The sequence below is a fragment of the Silene latifolia genome, chromosome 2 (genome assembly GCF_048544455.1).
Source record: "Silene latifolia isolate original U9 population chromosome 2, ASM4854445v1, whole genome shotgun sequence".
NCBI lineage: Eukaryota > Viridiplantae > Streptophyta > Magnoliopsida > Caryophyllales > Caryophyllaceae > Silene > Silene latifolia.
Window position 1 is genome coordinate 187637832 of NC_133527.1, and position 19048 is coordinate 187656879.

At 37.7% G+C, this 19048-nt stretch overlaps 1 protein-coding gene across 10 annotated transcripts; it reads left to right on the plus strand.

Moving 5' to 3' along the window:
• On the plus strand, positions 1-18603 carry LOC141643865 (uncharacterized). 10 transcript variants are annotated; one of them, XM_074453188.1, is made up of 35 exons: positions 1-127; positions 1174-1270; positions 1719-1912; positions 2267-2878; positions 2971-3096; positions 3202-4401; positions 4593-4760; positions 4851-4949; positions 5049-5408; positions 5651-6055; positions 6506-6739; positions 6840-6944; positions 7287-8003; positions 8341-8556; positions 8684-8899; positions 9028-9216; positions 9360-9575; positions 9708-9926; positions 10048-10263; positions 10387-10581; positions 10686-10901; positions 11027-11239; positions 11353-11562; positions 11697-11912; positions 12042-12257; positions 12390-12593; positions 12728-12934; positions 13012-13116; positions 13533-13907; positions 14187-15263; positions 15453-15704; positions 15984-16088; positions 16168-17184; positions 17464-17643; positions 17723-18603. In XM_074453188.1, the coding sequence occupies exons 1-35, from the start codon at positions 86-88 to the stop codon at positions 18413-18415; spliced, it is 11112 nt and encodes a 3703-aa protein (XP_074309289.1). In that variant the 5' UTR covers positions 1-85; the 3' UTR covers positions 18416-18603. The 10 variants fall into 10 exon arrangements, with proteins under 10 accessions (XP_074309289.1, XP_074309293.1, XP_074309291.1 ...); XM_074453192.1 differs by having other exon boundaries at positions 16168-17175; XM_074453190.1 differs by having other exon boundaries at positions 15459-15704.
• Positions 18604-19048: the final 445 nt, after the last annotated feature.

Here is a 19048-nt window from a genome sequence, read left to right on the forward strand (position 1 = left end):
GATATAAAGCTCATCTGCTAAGACAACAATTTTAGTAAAACTTCATACAAGAATCTGAGAATCTGTCATTTAAGTTAAATGCAGAATGAAATTAGAAGTTGCAGCATCAGAATCTGAAGTTATACAAGTAAGAAACTTCTATTCTTATGTTTCTTGTCGTTAAATCAGTTTATAAAATGTTTGCGTTTATTATATGGGGAAGTACTAATCACAGTTCACGTCAGTATAGTTCTCAACGTAATTTTTATAAAAAGGTTCTCAGGAAACAACCTATAAGTAAGAAAACCTGTATTTCTACTAGTTCATGGGAGGGAATTTAACTCGAGAAAAATTAATGTACTACAGTAAGAAAATGGAGCTCTGCAGACTGCAGTCTCAAATTCGCTTCCATGATGGTTCTGTTTTTACGATGATGTTAGTGTTGTTGAAGTATGAATGATATATGCATACTAGAATCAGGATCATGCACATGAGCTAAGAGCAGTTCAGTTGATGACTAGCTAATGCTTAAACTTGAAGCATAAGTCGTAAGATCTCAAGTCGCTTTCTTAAAGGTTGATGAGCATACAAGATAAAAGCGAAATCATAGTCAGGAAACAAGTTCACTATCAGGAATGCATGCTTACAGTTTACAACCATGAATGAAAGTTTGCTTGTAAATTCACTAATAAATTTAATCATGAAAAAGTTACTGTTTGATAAATTTAATCATGAAAAAGTTACTGTTTGATGACCTAACTTTTTAACTAAATTCATTTTTATGTCCTAATATTCATTAGTTTTATTACTTTGGTGTCTTGAGGTGGATTGTACTTTAGCAACCTTAAGAATAATACGGAGTACTATGGTATAACCGAAAGTATATAGTACTATATTAATCAAAAGCGTATCAACTTTTAACCAAATAAAGTATTTTTTTGGTAATTTTTTTCGTTAAAAGTGATCTTAGCATCCATTTAAGGCTAGCACCCTTCACTATGTTTTATGAGAACTTTAGATGAACTTTTGAGTATATACCAATAATACCATACTGAGTATATTAATAGCTAAAGTTATCAAGGTGCGAAATTTTTTAAACCTTAAAGCACCAAAATGAAATTAGCACAGACCTAGAGGAATTTTTCTTTTTTTTTAGATCTTTGTGAAATCACTCAACAGTTTCGGTGATTGCAGAAAGACGATGATTTTTACCCAAGTGACACCATTGTGGAACAAGCTGGAAACCAACGTGCGCAACTGAAAAACCCAATATCCAGTGGACGGAACAGTAGTAAGTGTTTTCAAACTAATCTCTGACGATGATTTTTTTTTTTTTTTTTTAATCTTTGCTAATTAGAGCTTTCAAAGTAGTGATCGTTACAAGTGTCCATAGGTTGATCATGCCATTATAAGAGCCTTCATGGTTATGTCCGACTTAACAAGCTTTCAAAGTTACTGTTTTTGAGACTGTCTAAAACTGAGATCAAATATCTTACTTAATAGCTTATGCATCGTGTGAGATTTTACAGACGGGCTGGATCCAGTGGACGGAACAGTCCATAGACACCTCTACTGTGATCTTTTGTAATACCACATGTCGTGGGACTTGTACCAAAGCATATAGTATAATACCAGCAGTCAGGGAAACAAAAAAAAAGTTTGACATCTAACTACTTCCAGAACTTGTCAAAAAAGATGAGCAAGATGATATTATGATAACATATTAATTGACATTGCAGTGGATAAAGAGGAAGAAGACATATCTGGAGATGCTTCTGAAGAGGTCTATATATCGCCAGAGACGACAGCTGAAAAGATTAAGGCTTGCCTTTCAGAAACAGGGATTAAATTAACCGCGCCATTCATTAGTTCTGTGGATGACACACAAAATACACATGATGACATCAGGAATGATATACCCTCAGCTGAAAAGGTAAACAGACTAAACACGTAGTAATACATTTCTCCAGAAGAAATTTAAAAAATTGTGGTAATTATCTTTCGACGAATTACTTTAGCGTCTCAAGCGCTTTCACAATGGTGAGGTAAAGGGGGTCAGATGTACACAGACTTACCCCTATGTTAACCACACATAAACAACCATAAAGGTTGTTTCCAGATGACTCATGATGAAAATTGAAAATTGCTCCAATCCAAGGATAGCGAGTCTTTAACTTCATTCGGAGTGTAAACTGTAAACATGCAGTGATGAAATAAGAAAAGTAATCTATTCCATTCTATGAAGTATTCCTCAATTTGCATAATATAGAGAGTAAACTTTACACAGGGAGACATGGACTCAACACTTCCAGAGGAACAACGAGCAGAGATTATGCAGACCTCCTTACAAGAGTGTTCGTCTACAAATATGGGTGACAACATTGCCAACGACTCAAAAGTTGTAGAAGTCGAGCATGAAAATAATGAAATTAATGCTGAAGTCAGTCAAATGTCAAGCATGCTGTTAAAACCTGACATTGAGAAAACTGCTGAATATGTGAGTGATGAAATGGATGAACAAAAATTCTCTGAGAAGATCCTACATCCCATAGAAGAAAAATCAGTAGAACAACCGTTTTATGAAGAAAGTTGTGAGGCTGGAGATATTAGTGCGCAACTGAAAGCCGAAGATGACAGTTTAATGAAAATGACAGAAATTCAGGTGGAAAATAAACACATAGCCTTAACAGCAGATCAAGAGGGTAAGTCACCAAAAGACTTAAATTATGAGAAAGAGCGGGATAATGAGGGTATGTCACCCAAAGATGCTCAACAAATTTCTGAAGAGATAATAGAGAGCAGCAACGTAAGTTGTGCAGATGAAGAAGCTGAGCCTACCAGTGAACCCCAGCAATCCTACCAAGAAATATTAGAGCCAAGTCAGATTATACACGAGGGGGTAAGAGGAACACTGAAATTTCATTTTTAATAGTTGCAAATTTTGCATCTTGGTTTATAAAATGCTAATGGAAATAAAATGGTCTTCCGAAGGCAAATGACTCAAAGGAGAATGCTAATGATAACTCTACTGAAAGAGAAGTCACGAAGTCTACAGAAGAGATGCTGGTTGATAGCAGTTCAACCATTGAAGAGTGCTCAAAACCGATCGAGTCAGAGGTTAGTTTGAATCAATTGAGAATGTACATGCCTTTCTGAGGACCAATATCCTAGCTTTTACTATTAGGCCATTGTCACCATGACGAGATCTTCATTGTTGTACAGACATATGAATCCAAGACTATCAGATCGGAAGATGGTGCTTATGTTGACCAATTGGCTGAACATGCCACAATAGAAGCAACAGAGAAGAGTAGCCAAGTAGGTCTTGCTGCTGTAACAGGACCTGCGAATATACAAGAGAATGATGAGCATCAAACTTCTCAGACAGTGGTAGAAGAGAATGAAACTGTCTCGGAAATGATTAAACAAAAACAGAGTTTCCCAGAGTCTGATTTGCTGCATTTGCAAGAGAAAAATGTAATATCAACAGAATCTATATCACACGATAATGCCAATATGACTAACACAGCTCTGGAAGGGGATAATGACGAGAGGGTTGAGTTAAAGGCTGAAGAAACTGGATACAGTTTTGAAGAACAAAACGTTGAAACTGCGACACGTGAACCATATTCCAGTGACCAAATATCTAGCGCAGATGAAATCTCAGTTCCATTCTCAGAAAAAGGAGATTCTGCTATTTCCACAGACAGTGACAATATATCCAGCTTGAATGACCACGGAAATATGGAATCCTTAGATACAGAAGCAAAGCTAGACATGATGCAAGAAGTTGAAAATAAAAGGGAGATTGTTGTGGAAACAGCTTCCAATGACATCACAGAAGAAATTAATGAGGAGTCATATATGCTGTCAGAGAATCAGGTTGACAATTTGACAAATAAGGCCACAGATGAACCCGGCCTTATAGTAGATAGCAGACAGAACATCCCACTCCCAGCGGAAGATCAGATCAACAAGTTAACTGATGTCAGGGAGAAGGCATATGAGTCAGTAGGAGAAAAGAACGCAATTGAAGAAGAAAATGACAGCATACGTTCTCCTGACAAAGACCCTGAAAAAGATTCTGAATCCAACAACGAAGAAATCCAAAATGATAGTAAACCAGGTCAGTCATGTAGAAATGAACCCGACATAGTGAAACATTTGGAGATAGTTAACCCAGAAATTGAAGAGACAAAGTTAGAACAGGGAGAACAAAATCAAGAGAATTCTATTCATAATGATGCAATAGGCCCAGACGAAGATGCTCAGTCAACATTTACAAATATAGGGCCGACCAGCCTTGAAAATCACGAAGTAAAGATTGATGAAATAATGGAAGAAACCGTTTCTGAAATAGAGCAAAAGAATATTGAGAATGTGGAACTCCGCAGTGTTAGGGACGTGACATCAGCAGAAGAGGCAAGTTCATACTTTCCCAGTTTTTTCTTAATTATCATACATGGAGTGTATTATTTTATGATACGATTTTCTTGAACTCTGCAGTATAACGGACTATAAATGACAATCCCTCAGGACGTAGCTTAATCTATTTTAGAAAATAATGATGTTCTTAATCTGCTAATGTTTAAATACTTCCATTCTTTGAACAGAATATCGAAGATAGCACAAATTCAACAGCTGCTGAAAATAATGTCACATATGAAGACGGTATAAACAAAGGCGATGATCAGAGTGAGAATCAGTCCTTGAATGTCACTTGTGTACAGACTGGAACAGAGGCTGAGGACACAATAAACAAAACGGATGATTCTGAAAAGGTATTTTCTTTGTGCTTGCACATGTAAAAGAGGGTAGCTCCTCAACCATAATTTCAGAATCTTAAGACATAAGATTTCTCCAATGTTCAGGAAGTAGACTTACAGTATACGGAGGAAACGCAAAGCACCAGAGATGCTACTGTAGAAAGTTTTCAGAGTGCCATAACTGATGAAATGGAAGATGATAAGGTCAGCAACTCAGCGTGACAGGCTTGTCTTGCGTCTCTTGTCAATTTTACTTACTTTCCTACTACCATACAAAAATGATGCGATAAAATGGTACTGCAGAACTTGGAGAATACCAAGGCAGATCCTTCTCAGGAACATGATGAAATTAACAATAAGAACTCAAACTACGATGAAGAATCAAATGAATACAAAGAACAAGAACCCAATGAGGCAAATGAGTTTCATTTAGAAGAGGAAAGTAAAACTGAGGAGGCAAAAACTCAAGTATACGAAGAGGGAAGTTCTAGCAATAAGGAAGGAATTAGAAACGTTGAAGTTTCACAAAGCCAAGATGAATGCAGTAAGGTATATGAGGATGGCATAAATGTTATTGAAGTTGAAGAAACTACAGATAAACAACATCAAGAGCAAGAAGAAAGTAGTGCTTACGGTGAACATGACGGTGTTCTTGCAGACCAGGTCAGAACATGCTTCTATATTAGTCTCCATGTGCGTTTTAAGATATCCACAAGGTAATTTCTTGAGTCGAGTTACCTCAAAAAAAAAAATTCGAACTTTAAGGAAGCTTCATATGAACTTATTAAGTATATAAAAAAAATTACCCCCTTTCAACCATAGACCTTGGATGTGTCAAAAAGGTTGTTTATTTGAGACATTACGATACTTATGTTGTTGAACCAACTTACTGGGTGGTGAACCAGATGAAAGCAATGAATGCTGGCATGGACTCTCAGAATGAGATTGAACTGAACACAAGTAACTCAGATGGTGTGCATGTCCAGGAGGATCAAACAGAAAGAGAATCCTGCAAGTATGACGAGATGGATGAATCAGACTCTAGAAAAGATAAAGAGATCATAAGCCAGGAATTTGAACAGGACAAACTCGTCAACGCAATAACAAGTCAGGAATCATCCCCACCTATTGAACCATTAGAACATAACTTAGGAGCTGCAATGGAGGATCCAACAGTAAGCCAGCCTTCTGAAATTGTAGATGACGAATCCCTCAGCGTTGAAGCTAGCCAAGTAGTAGGACTTGAAGCAGAGCAACATATCCAGACAAATGAATATCCTGAGCAAGAAAATGATATCTCTGCAGATACGGTAAATCATTTTTGCTTTTAGTTCATGTACGTCATTCTTGCTTGTCCGCATGCAAGATGCATCATGCATGCATTGTTCTTAATTTTCTGTGCACTGATTAAGGAGTTCTTGGCCTAATGGTTGAGTTTGAGTCTTTGAGCCAATGTGTATGAGGTTGCAAGTTCGAATATCCTCTCCCCCTTTTCTGTGTACCCCTACCAAAGCCACATGTTTGGTAAAGTGAAACGGTTGCTTATATATTTTTCCACCAACTTAGTTGTATCTAGGTTCAAAGATAACCAACCAGTTCCATTACTTACTAAACTTCATAAACCCAATAAACATAGTAAAAGAAGAGGCTGTGTAGGACTAACACTTCAAGCACTAAATGCGCTTTTAAGCGAATAAGCAAATGGAATGTGTAGGGCTAACAGACATAAACAACTGAAGAAATTTTCACCTCTCTTGCAGCAGATCATTCAAGGTGATTCTGCTGAACATATCACAAATTCTGCTATTGGCTATGAAGACAGCACAACATTTGCTGAGGCCGGACCTGGAAGTGCTGACCACCTCAAGATTGTGGACAGCAAAGATGATGAACATGCTGAAAATATTCAGGAATCAGAAAGTGAGAATCAAGGTTTGGCTTCGAAGGAAGTGGATACTGCGATAGAGGCAAACAAAGATGATAATTTTGACCAGGTAACTTTTTCAAGCTTGGCATTCTCTTGTCAGAAAAATCTGTCCTTCAGGGCTTCAGGCTTACATTTCAAAATAATATTATGACACACTCTTCTCACAGTTGCCAAAGGATCTTCAGCATAACAATGATGCTCAAAATTTTGAAAACGAAGGAGCTCAGAAAGATGGCCAACAAGTGTTATTGGAAGCAGGATCAGATGTAGAGGTCAGCATAACAAAGCTATCACCCTTTAGTAACAAGTATTACTCCCAGTCATTCTTGTATATATGACAGATCCGATTTAAGGCGGTGGTTTGACTTTGAACCTTTAAGCTAGTAGTAACATGTGTTACCATGAGGTTGTATATTCAGAACACACACACACACACACACACACACACACACACACACACACACCACCCCGTCATTTGCAGAGACACACTTCATAATATTTGGTCGTATATTTGAAAGCTAATATAGAAAGTGAGTGTCATGATATATGAGAACGCCATGGATACAAAACAGAGTGACATATAACGAAGTAACTGACACTGCCAAAAAAACCAGGAGTTTCAGGAAATGAATGCCAATCCTATGGAACTTAGTGAGAACACTGGAGCTGAATCAGACAATATTGAAGTCCAAAATGATGGAGGGGATGATGAAGAAGGTGTGCGTGATGATACTGCTAAGACAGTCCCAGTAACGGACCCAAAGATAGAAGGTGATTTATCCACAGGGATTCCCTCTCAAAGTGGAAAGCTAGATCAGGAGATTAATGCTGACAACCCTGTCACAAGCCGAGATGAAGACACTGGGGAGTCAAGTGAAGCGATGCAAATAGTTGACATCCGTGAGGAAGTATCAGCTGATTGTCATGTCTCGTCTACGGATCCTGGCACGGATATTCAGCAAGAGAATGAAAATAACACAGCTAGCTTGGATTGTCAGCAAGATCAGGAGGATCAAAGAGGACATGAATCTTTCAAGAACAGTAAAATGGATGAGTCACAGCCAGAGAAAGATATAGAGCTCATTAACCAGGGATTTGAACAGGAAAGTATCAGCAGTGAAATGCCATGCCAAGAAACTTCCGCAACCATTGAAGCATTAAGACAAGACATAGGAACCGCAATAGATGATCATACACAAAACGAGCCTTCTGAGATTGCAAATGACAAGGTTCACATTGTTGAAGTTAGCAAAGAAGCAGACTTGGAAACAGAGCAACATAATCAAACAAATGAAGAACCTGAACATGAAAATGAAATTTCTGCAGAAGAGGTAAAAACACTTATCAGTCCGGTATCTCCCAAACAACGGCAAGTAGTATATGTTTTTTTATAACACGTGTTAGCATCGCTCTCCTCGTATTGTTATCAATGTACCCTAAAAAAGCCTACCTTTCTCACTTTTATCTCTTTATAAGGTTGCATGATTGCTTCATATTGCATGATCCACGCTCGTTTCTCCATCACTTAGCATTATCTACCTCAAGTAGAACTAAAAAAAAATTATGACAACTAAAACTATGAGAACTAAAAAAATAGTTTCTCTTTCAAGTTGAAACATTCTGATACACTGCCATCTAAAGCTTTTACATAACAAACCTTTACTACAGAGCATGGACGTTGAGAACCGTGAATTTATCCCAGAATCAGCAGAACTAAGAGAAGTGAATATCACCAAGAATGAGACAATTAATAGCAGAACAGCGGATCTAGGTTCAAACACTGTTGAAGACCTTAGTGGAAGCGAAAATACAAACTTGGAAGTTTCAGAAAAGGTGATAAACTTGGATGAGGATCCCAAAGTTAACACAGAAGTCATGACTCAGGTAAAAATTAGAAATTTACGAACTTCTAAAACTATGAAGAAATAGAAAAACAATAGGTTTCTATTCAAGTTGAAACATTCCGGTGCACTGCCAATTCAAGCTTCTATGTAACATACCTTTACTACAGGACAAGAGCGTTGAGAACCGTGAATTAGTCCCAGAATCAGCAGAGCTAGCAGAAGATAATGACACCGAGAATGAGGCAATTAGTAGCAGAGCAATGGATCTAGGTCGAAGCACTGTTGAAGACCTTAGTGGAAATGAAGGTACAAACTCGGAAATTTCACAAAAGGTGACAAGCTTGGACGAGGATCCCAGAGTTAACACAGATGCCGTGCCTAAGGTAAAACTTAGAAATTTATCAACTTCTACAACTATTAAGAAATAGAATAATTATAGGTTTCTGTTTCAAGTTGAAACATCTTAATGCACTGCCAATTCAAGTTTCTATCTAAAGTACCTTTACTACAGGACATGAGCGTTGAGAACCGTGAATTAGTCCCAGAATCAGCAGAACAAGCAGAGGAGAATAACACCGAGAATGAGATAATAAATAGAAGAGCAGAAGATCTAGGTTCAAACACTATTGAAGACAGTGGAAACGAAAACACAAACTTGGAAATTTCACAAAAGGAGATTAACACAGAAGATGTACATCAGGTAAAACTCGATAATTCGTGAACTAAAACTACAAAGAACTAAACCAAAACTACAAAGAAAAAAAATAAAAAGTTTCTCTTTTAATTTGAAATATTTCGATACACTGTCAACTGAAGCTTTTATGTAACATACCTGTACTGCAGGACATGGACGTTGAGGACCAAGAATTAATCCCAGAATCAACAAAACAAAGAGAAGAGAATAACGCCGAGAATGAGGCAATAAATAGCAGAGCAGCGGATCTAGGTTCAAACACTGTCGAAGACCTTAGTGGAAACGAAAACATATACTCCGAAATTTCACAAAAGGTTGCAAAATTGGACGAGGATCCCAGAGTAAACACAGAAGTCATGCCTCAGGTACAAACATAGAAATTTATGAACTTCTAAAACTATGAAGAAATAGAAAAAGAAAAATTGGTTTCTCTTTCAAGTTGAAAATTTTTGATGAACTGCTAATTCAAGCTTCTCTGTGACATACCTTTACTACAGGACGTGAGCGTTGAGAACCGTGAATTAATCCCAGAATCAGTAGAATTAACAGAAGAGAATAACACCGAGAATGAAGCAGTTAATAGCAGAGCAGAAGATCTAGGTCTGAACACGGTTGAAGATAGAGGAAACGAAAACACAAACCTTGAAATATCACAGACGGAGATGGAGATAAGCTTGAACGAGAATCCAATATTAAACAGAGAAGTTGTACTTCAGGTAACACTCGAAAATTTATAAACTAAAACTATGAAGAACAAAAAAATTAGTTTCTCTTTCAAGTTATAACATTCTGATACACTGTCAACTGAAACTTCTATGTAACATACCTTTGCTGCAGGTCATGAACGTTGAGAGTCACGAAATAATCCCAGAATTAACAGAACTCAGAGAAGAGAATAACACTGAGAATGAGGCAACCAAGAGCAGAGGAGAGGATCTACGTTCAAACACTATTGAAGACCTTGCTGGATACGAAAATACAAACCCAGAAATTCCACAAAATGAGATAAACTCGGATGAGGATCCCACAGTTAACACAGAAGTTGTGCCTCGGGTAAAACTCAAGAATTATGAAATTCTAGAACTATGCAGAACTAGAAAATAGATTTTCTTTCAAGTTGAAACATTTCTGATACACCGTCAACTGGAGCTTCTATGTAACACGCCTTTATTGCAGGACATTGAAGTTGAGAACCACAAATTAATCCCAGAATCAACAGAACTAAGAGAGGAGAATAACACCAACAACGAGGCAATTAATATCAGAGCAGAAGATGACCTGAGTGGAAACGAAAATACAAACTCAGAGATGTCCCAGAAAGTGACAAACTTGAACGAGGATCCCAAACTTAGCACAGAAGTCATGCCTCAGGTAACACTCCAAAATTTATCAATTTCTAGAACTATGAAGAACTAGCAAAAAATGGGTTTCTCTTTCAAGTTGAAACAATTTGATGCACTGCCAATTCAATACAGGACATGAGCGTTGAGGACCACGGCTTTATCTCAGAATCAACAGAACTAAGAGAAGAGAATAACACCGAGAATGAAGCAGCTAATAGCATAGCAAAGGCTCTAGGTTCAAACACTGTTGAAGACCTTAGTGGAAACAAAAATACAAATTCGGAAATTTCACAAAAGGAGATAAACTTGGACGAGAATCCCATAGTTGACACAGAAGTTGTGCTTCAGGTAAAACTCAAAAAATTATGAGCTTCTAAAGCTAGAAGAACTAGAAAAAAAATAGATTTCTCTTTCAAGTTTAAACATTTTGATGCACTGCTAATTCAAGCTTCTATGTAACGTACCTTTACTAGGACATGAGCGTTGAGAACCGTGCATTAGTCCCAGAATCAGCAGAACTAAAAGAAGAGAATAATACCAAGAATGAGGCAATAAATAGCAGAGCAGAGGATCTAGGTTCAAACACTGTGGAAGATAGTGGAAATGAAAATACAAACTTGGAAATTTCACAAAAGGAAATAAGTTTGAATGAAAATCCAACAGTCAACACAGACGTGGTACTTCAGGTAAAACTTGGAAATTATGGAGAACTATTAAGAGCTAAAAAAAAGTTTCTTTTTCAAGTCAAAACATTATACACTGTCAACTGAAGCTTCTACGTAACATACCTTTACTGCAGGACATGGACGTGGAGAGCCACGAATTAATCCCAGAATCAACAGAACTAAGAGAAGAGAATAGCACTGAGAATGAGGCAATTAAGTGTAGGGCAGTGGGTCTAGGTTCAAACACTGTTGAAGACCATAGTGGAAACGAAAACACAAACTCGGAAACTTCACAAAAGTTGACAAACTTGGACGAAGAGAAAAACACAGAAGTCATGCCTCAGGTAACCCACAAAATTTTAACTTCGAAAATTATGAAGAATTAGAAAAAAAAAATCTCTTTCAAGTCGAAACATTTTGACGCAACAGAATTATGCACTGCCATTTCAAGCTTCTACGTAACATACAATTACTACAGGTCATGGATGATGAGAACCTCGAATTTATCCCAGAATCAACAGATATAAGAAAAGAGAATAACACCGAGAATGAGGCAATTAATGGCAGAGGAGAGGATCTAGGTTCAAACACTATTGAAGACCTTACTGGAAACGAAAACACAAACTTGGAAATTTCACAAAGGGAGATATACTCAGAAGAGGATCCCACAGTAATCAAAGAAATTGTGCCTCGGGTATAATTCAAAACATTAAGAAATACTAGAACTATGAAGAACTAGAAAAAAAAAATAGTTTTTCTTTCAGGTTGAAACATTCTGATACACTGTCAACTGAAGCTTCTATGTAACATACCTTTCCTCCAGGACATGGACGTTGAGAACCACGAATTAATCCCAGAATCAACAGAACTAAGAGAGGAGAATAACACCGAGAATGAGGCAATTAATAGCAAAGCAGCGGATCTAGGTTCAAACACTGTTGAAGACCTTAGTGGAAATGAAAATACAAACTCGGAAATGTCCCAAAAGGTGACAAACTTGGACGAGGATCCCAGAGTTGACACAGAAGTCGTGCCTCGGGTAACACTCAAAAATTTATGCACTTTTAAACTATGAAGAACTAGAAAAAAATAGGTTTCTCTTGTAAGTTTAAACAATTTGATGCACTACCAATTCAAGCTTCTACAGTTCCGTAACATACCTTTACTACAGGACGTGGATGTTGGGGACCACGAAATTATCCCAGAATCAACAGAGAATACCACCGAGAATGAGGCAATTAATAGCAAAGCAGATGATCTAGGCTCAAACACTATAGAAGATTCTAGTGGAAACGAAAACACAAACTTGGAAATTTCACAAAAGGAGATAAGTTTGAACGAGGATCCCATAGTTGAGACAGAAGGTGTGCTTCAGGTAAATCTCAAAAAAATTATGAACATTCTAAAACTATGAAAATTAGAGGAAAAAAAAAATAGTTTTCTTTTTCAAGTTGTAGCATTCTGATACAGTGCCAATTGACGCTTCTATGTAACATACCCTTACTACAGGACATGGACGTTGAGAACCACAAATTTATCCCAGAATCAACAGAACTAATAGAAGAGAATAACACCGAGAATGAGGCAATTAAGAGCAAAGCAGAGGAATCAGGTCCAAACACTGCTGGAGACCTTGGTGGAAATGAAAACACAAACTCAGAAATGTCACAAATAAACTTGGATGAGGATCCCATAGTTAAGGTAAAAGAGCTTCAGGTCAAACATAAAACTCCATTCTTCGTCGAAACAAACTAGTTTTGTACACCACAATAAAATTTGGTTATTCTAAACAGACCATGGAGAAAATTCAGGACGATGAGGAACCCGAAAACACTGAACGAGAAATTACACAGGAAGGTTCTCAGCACACTCTTGCAGAAGAGCATACAATTGACCAGGTCAGCTTGAGTACGAAGATTCTCTTGTATTCTCTCCGTCCCATTTATTTTCTCCCTTTTGACTTTGGTCAGTTGTACGTTCTTCTGCAAGAGTTTTGGACAACCTTCTTCTGTAGTTTCTGTCAGTGTTTGGGTTCCTCATCGGTATATCAGCGTTGGCCAATGTTTTCCCAAAATATACAAGTTGTTACTACTTTATAAGAATGATAATAAGAGACTAGTAGTTATTTAAACTAACCAAACATGACAAATTTACGCTGTACTCCGTAACATATATTTCGACAAAATGGTCAAAGTTGCCATCAGCTAACCACCAAAGTAAAAGGGATCAATAAATTTGGGATGGAGATAGATCACTTACGGTCTTATACATGTTTGTATTTGAGTTTCACTGACTTGGTGTTCTGGTGAACCAGGAAAAACCAATTGACACAGCTGATACTTCCCAGCTAGAGAATGAAGAAAAGACTTGCATGTACGATGAAGAAATTCAAGAGGTTAAAGAAACACATGAACAATGCAAATTCAATGAAATGAATGAATCAGTCACTTTCAAAAATAAGGAAATTGAAAGTCAAGGATTTGAAGATGATTGCACTAGCAAACGAAAAGAAAACGAGCAAACTCCTATGCATTCTGAAGCATCTGGACAAAATGTAGGAGCTGAAACGCCTAATCAGGATAATGAAGAGTGTAGAATAGATGCTTTCGAGGTAATTAACGCACAAGAAGTGGCAGAGCATGATGAGCATAGAAACGAGGCTTTATTAGACAAAATCAATGAACAGGAGGTATTTCCCTTCTTTTACACATTTCATTTAAGAAACAAGAATAAAAACCTCATGAATCATGACAAGAACGATTTTAGACTGCACTTGAGCTTTAGTAGATATACAAAAATATACCAAGTATAAGTTTCATGGATGACAAGTCATTTCTTTTATAAGCTTAGATCAGTTTTTTAGATATTCTGTGGACCTGTCTGATTGTACTGAATAGTTTCAAGGAAAGGTCGTCGATATCCCTTGATGAACTAGACTGAAGTCTGAACTGACTAAGACATAAAACAGGTCATATGTCCCAATGCTTCAAGTTCAGGAAATGAAATGGACACAAGTGCAGAACAGACGACAGAACCACCACTAGAAATAAGTCAGACAAACAATGCTGACCAAGGCCCCGAACTAGGTGTTTATGAACAAAGCATCGAAGGAAATGAGGAGGAGGATAAACTAGACTCCAACAAACCTAAGTTCAACATGGAAATGGTTGTCAATCCAATTGAAGAAAGTCAACTCAAAGATGACAGAGAGAACGAAATAAACGGACAACCTACACAAACTCAATCTGGAAATGGGATTTCAACAGCTATTGAACCAAGCCAATATATACAAGAGTGTGAACCAAATGATGCCAAACAAGACGGAAATGTTTCAAATGTGACAAAGTCCTATATAGATGGCCACAGTATTGATGAAAGTACCCCAGATGAGACTGTGCAAACACAAGGAAAGCAACCAGTTGAACCACAAGAGAACATTTTAGAACCATCATCTCCTTCCGAAGCTACAAGCACAACTCAAGGTAAAGAAGACTGCTCGGTGACTTTGCAAGATCTGAATAAAGAGAAGGAAGAGGATCCCATACCAGAAAAGGCAACACAAAGAGAGCTACAAGTATCCTCTGGTTTTGAGCTATATGGGGACTTGCCTTATAAACCAGCAGTTGGAGATGTGAGTAAAACAGAAGAATATTTAGTTCCAGAAGCTCAAGGTGCTAACGATACCCTAGACAATGAAAAGATGGAACCTCGTAGCTGTACAAGTAGTTGCTCACACGAGATCAACAGTGATGCCGATCAGTTTCAGCATAATTCCCAGCAGACCGCTAGAATTTCTTGTGCAGATGAGCCATCCATCAGATCAGTTTCAGAAAATTATGGACATGCCTCCGAGGAAGTCACCGAGAATCAAGAAGAAACAAAAAGTCCAGAGCAATTAATAGAGTTGAATAATGAACAGACTATGGAAGATATCATTGACGGAAGCGGTCGCCAGGCAGTGAAGAGTGAGATGACTGTAGAAGAAAGTAAGAGCGGGGAGAATTATGGACCACACGGTACATCAGCATATGACTCAACTGAAGAGGTAAGATTGAATTAAGCATTGATGTAAAGTGATTTTTATTTTTTAGGCGAGATTTTTCACCAAGACAAACAAGTGAAAGATATCATGATATGAAAACAGCTAACAACCCCCTTATGACAAATAAGATTCACAATGAGATACCTGACTCCAGGCCAAGGAAGTCTCTGACTAAACATCTCTCCATTATAGAAACAGGTAGCTGCTGGCTCTATAGAGATAGTCGAAAGATCCTCAGAACCAGTACCCTTCAAAGAAAGCAAAAGGGATGAAGATGAGACTACGGAAGAGAAAGAAGAAACAAGTGCAGATGCTGAGAGTCATGAACCTGAATTCTACAAAATTGACAATGATGCCGACAGATATGAAAAGACATTAAGCAGCACAGAATGCAACACCAAATCAGATGAGTGTTCCATCACCATCAGTAAGAATTCAAAAGAGGTACAAAGTCAAACTTATATCATCCCATTTGATAGTGACGGTCAACCGATGTTGCTTTGATCGATATTATTACTCACATTATACAATAGTTACAAGATTTTAAAAATGAAATATTGTAAATAGTTGTTTTGTGAAAACAAACATGACAAACTTTTACATTGTTTTCAACATATATTTGGTATTGATGGCTTTTGGCAAGGGAGGGAGAGGGTCAATAATCTATGATTAAGGATTCATAGTGGATTCAACTTTTATTCTGAAACTATATTCTGTGTACAGATCTCTGAAGAACCACACATCCTTGTCACACCCACAAGTTTGGAAGGAGAAGCTGTTGGGGAAAATTTCCAACAAAGTACATCGGAAGAAAGAACAGAAAATGAGGTGAGCAACCCTAAAAATGTAATTAGTTATGCTTTAAGTATGATACTTTTTTACCACAAATAGTCATGTGATGGAACAGGTAACGCCTATGGAACCCAAGATGCATGCTTCTGAGCTATTACATCAGATGAATGTTCCTAAGCCAGATAATATGGACGACGAAAAGGGAAAACAGCAAGAATCAGCAAAGGGCCTGGAGTGTTGCTCAACTCTGGAGTCTCAACAAGGGAATGACAGAACATTGTTCACTGAAATGGAGGTACCAGAAAATCCGAGTTCAAGAGAAACAGATTCAAGTCACTTCAAAGCAAAGTTGAAGGTAGACGAAATACAAAGTGAAGGCATATTTCCAAATGAAAGTGATGTGCACATGGATTGCCAAGAAAAAGAGAAAATTAGCACCGCTGAAATAATAGCGAGCCATATATGCCAGGAAATTGAAACAGAGGAGAAACTAAATCAACCATCATCTGAGCATCAGAATCAGAGACCTGAAACTAGTACGTTAGTTACAGATGCAAATGACGACCATCACCTGAAACTAGAACAACCATCATTTGGAGAGGAAGTGCTGCATGAAGAGAGTACAGAAAACAGTTTCAGGTCTTTTGATAATCCAACCAAAATTGTATGCGCTCCAGAAGAAAGGGAAATTGAACACCCAAGTTTGGAAGTTGAGCCAGATAGAGACTTGGAGCAAACACAAGATTTGAACGAAAAACTTAGAACAATGGATAACTCAGTAAGGACAGACCCTAATGAACTGCCATCAGAGTTTCAAGGTGTTGAATCTAGTGCAGAAGTAGAGAGTGATAAAGAGGACTCTACACTAGAAAGACTGAATGTTAAGGAAGTCTGCCATTTGAATGAAAAAAGAGAGACTGACGAATCCTCTCAACTTAACTTTAAATCACAACCAATTTTTGGAGAAAACCTAGTAAACTCATGCGAGACATCAGAAGAAATCGGTAATGATACACAGCTCCAAACAGTAAAAAATGAGCTCATGGGTGAAGGCAGTCCTTCGAACTTTGAAGTATATGAAGCTGTAGTGACTGATGCTGCAAGAGAAGAGGAGATGCACGAAGTAAATACAGTAAGAAACTTTGTGGAAATTCTGTAGAATATGTAGGCTTCATAATATTTTCCACCTTTAGTTCCCTAAGGGTAAAGACCCTACAAACCTGAAGGATACATAGCTCGGATTCCAAGTGCATGAGCCCCACCCAACCCCCCCCCCCCCCCCCCAGTCCCCCTCCTCCTTAATCCTCCTGTTTACACCAAAAAAAGCCTAAAACTAAGGCATGTTATATGTGATTGTTCCAAAGTATAAATCCTACAAATCTAATGATTAGCATATGTTTTATTCATTTAGACGGTTTCCAGTGAAGACCGTGCATTGGAGCAACCTTCCCTGCCCACAACAAAGTCATGTGATGAAACAAAGAAACCTCTGATAGCAGATGAACATTCAGCAAATACCACATTCAGTGTTTCACAAGTTTCTGGCATAAATAACCCACCACCTACTGAAACAAATGCAACAGAAGAGAAGGTATGCTTTTATTTGACACGAAATATTTCATTGATAAGGGACACAACCAGCAATATATGATACAACAGTTGCTTCACAGGTCTCAGAAGAGCAACCGATGAAAAAAGTGAGCAATCATGACAGCAATACTCCACAGACAATGCAGATTGATAAAGAAGAGCAGCTCCAAGAAAATTATGATGACTTACACCAGTCATCTCGTCTCCAAGAATTGTGCGGAAAAGACTCGGTAAATATGAGGATTGACGAGCCTGTTGATACCGTAGATGTCCTTTACAATGGAATGAATGTAGAGAACTTCACTAAAGAAGGATCCGTATCAAGTATGAATGAAGTTCCCTCGCTTGAACCAGTGCAATCACTCACTAAGAGTAAAGAAGAAATAGCAGATGAAAAATACAATGAAACGGAGGAAAAGCCAATGCTTCCGTCAATCATTGACGAGAAGAAATCAGGAGAGTGGGTTGTTGTTTCACAAACTCTGCAAGACGACGCAAAAAGGGCAGCAGATGAACCAAAAACTGAGAAGGAGAAAGAAGACACGGAGAATGACCATGGCGAGGAAGATTCAGAGCTGATACCAATGATCTCAGAAGCTTCAAGAGATATCGAACTTAAGACACAGAATAAAAAATCACTGCACATACTGTCAGGTATGGGTTCAAAGATGAAAAATTCAATTTCAAAGGTGAAAAAGGCCATGGCTTGCGCATCTCCTCAGTTTTCACCAGACGACGTAATCATCAAGTTAAATAAAAGTAAGAAAAGTTAATTCAGATCTGTCAAAAGCTTTACTGTTTCCAATTTTTGCTCATATCATATTATTCGCCGATTGTTGTTTATACATATTAAAGCTCACTGATGTGTTTGTACTCGTATATTCAGGCTGCTGTTGAAAGAACTGATGTGTTTGTACAGTGATTATGAAATGTTGATAATATATACTCGTATATTCTATAATGATCTGAATCGCTATTTTTTGCATGTTTCCTACTTAAAACACTAGCCGTGCCGTTTGGTAGATGGAGTTTTCTAAGAGCAATGTAACCTCTGGTGGATCATTATAGCTGTTCATATTGAAGGGTGTTTGAAGAGTTAACTACGTAGCGAAACATTTAATAGCAAAACCATTGAAGGTTTAAAGTCAACCTAAGATGGAAGAAACTGAATTGCATCAAGAATTCATTTGTAAGGAGTAGTTTCCTTGTTGTCCTCTTTTTACACAATCCATTGAAAACGGAACTTAGGCTTGCTTGGGACGCCCGTATAATATTACTACTCTGAAATGATGAAAAAATAAACCACTGAGGACGGGCAGAAACGGTTATAGTAGTGAAAAAAAATAGGAGCATTATTTTCTCCTACATCATCACTTGGACACACATCCGTGTCACATACTTCTAAT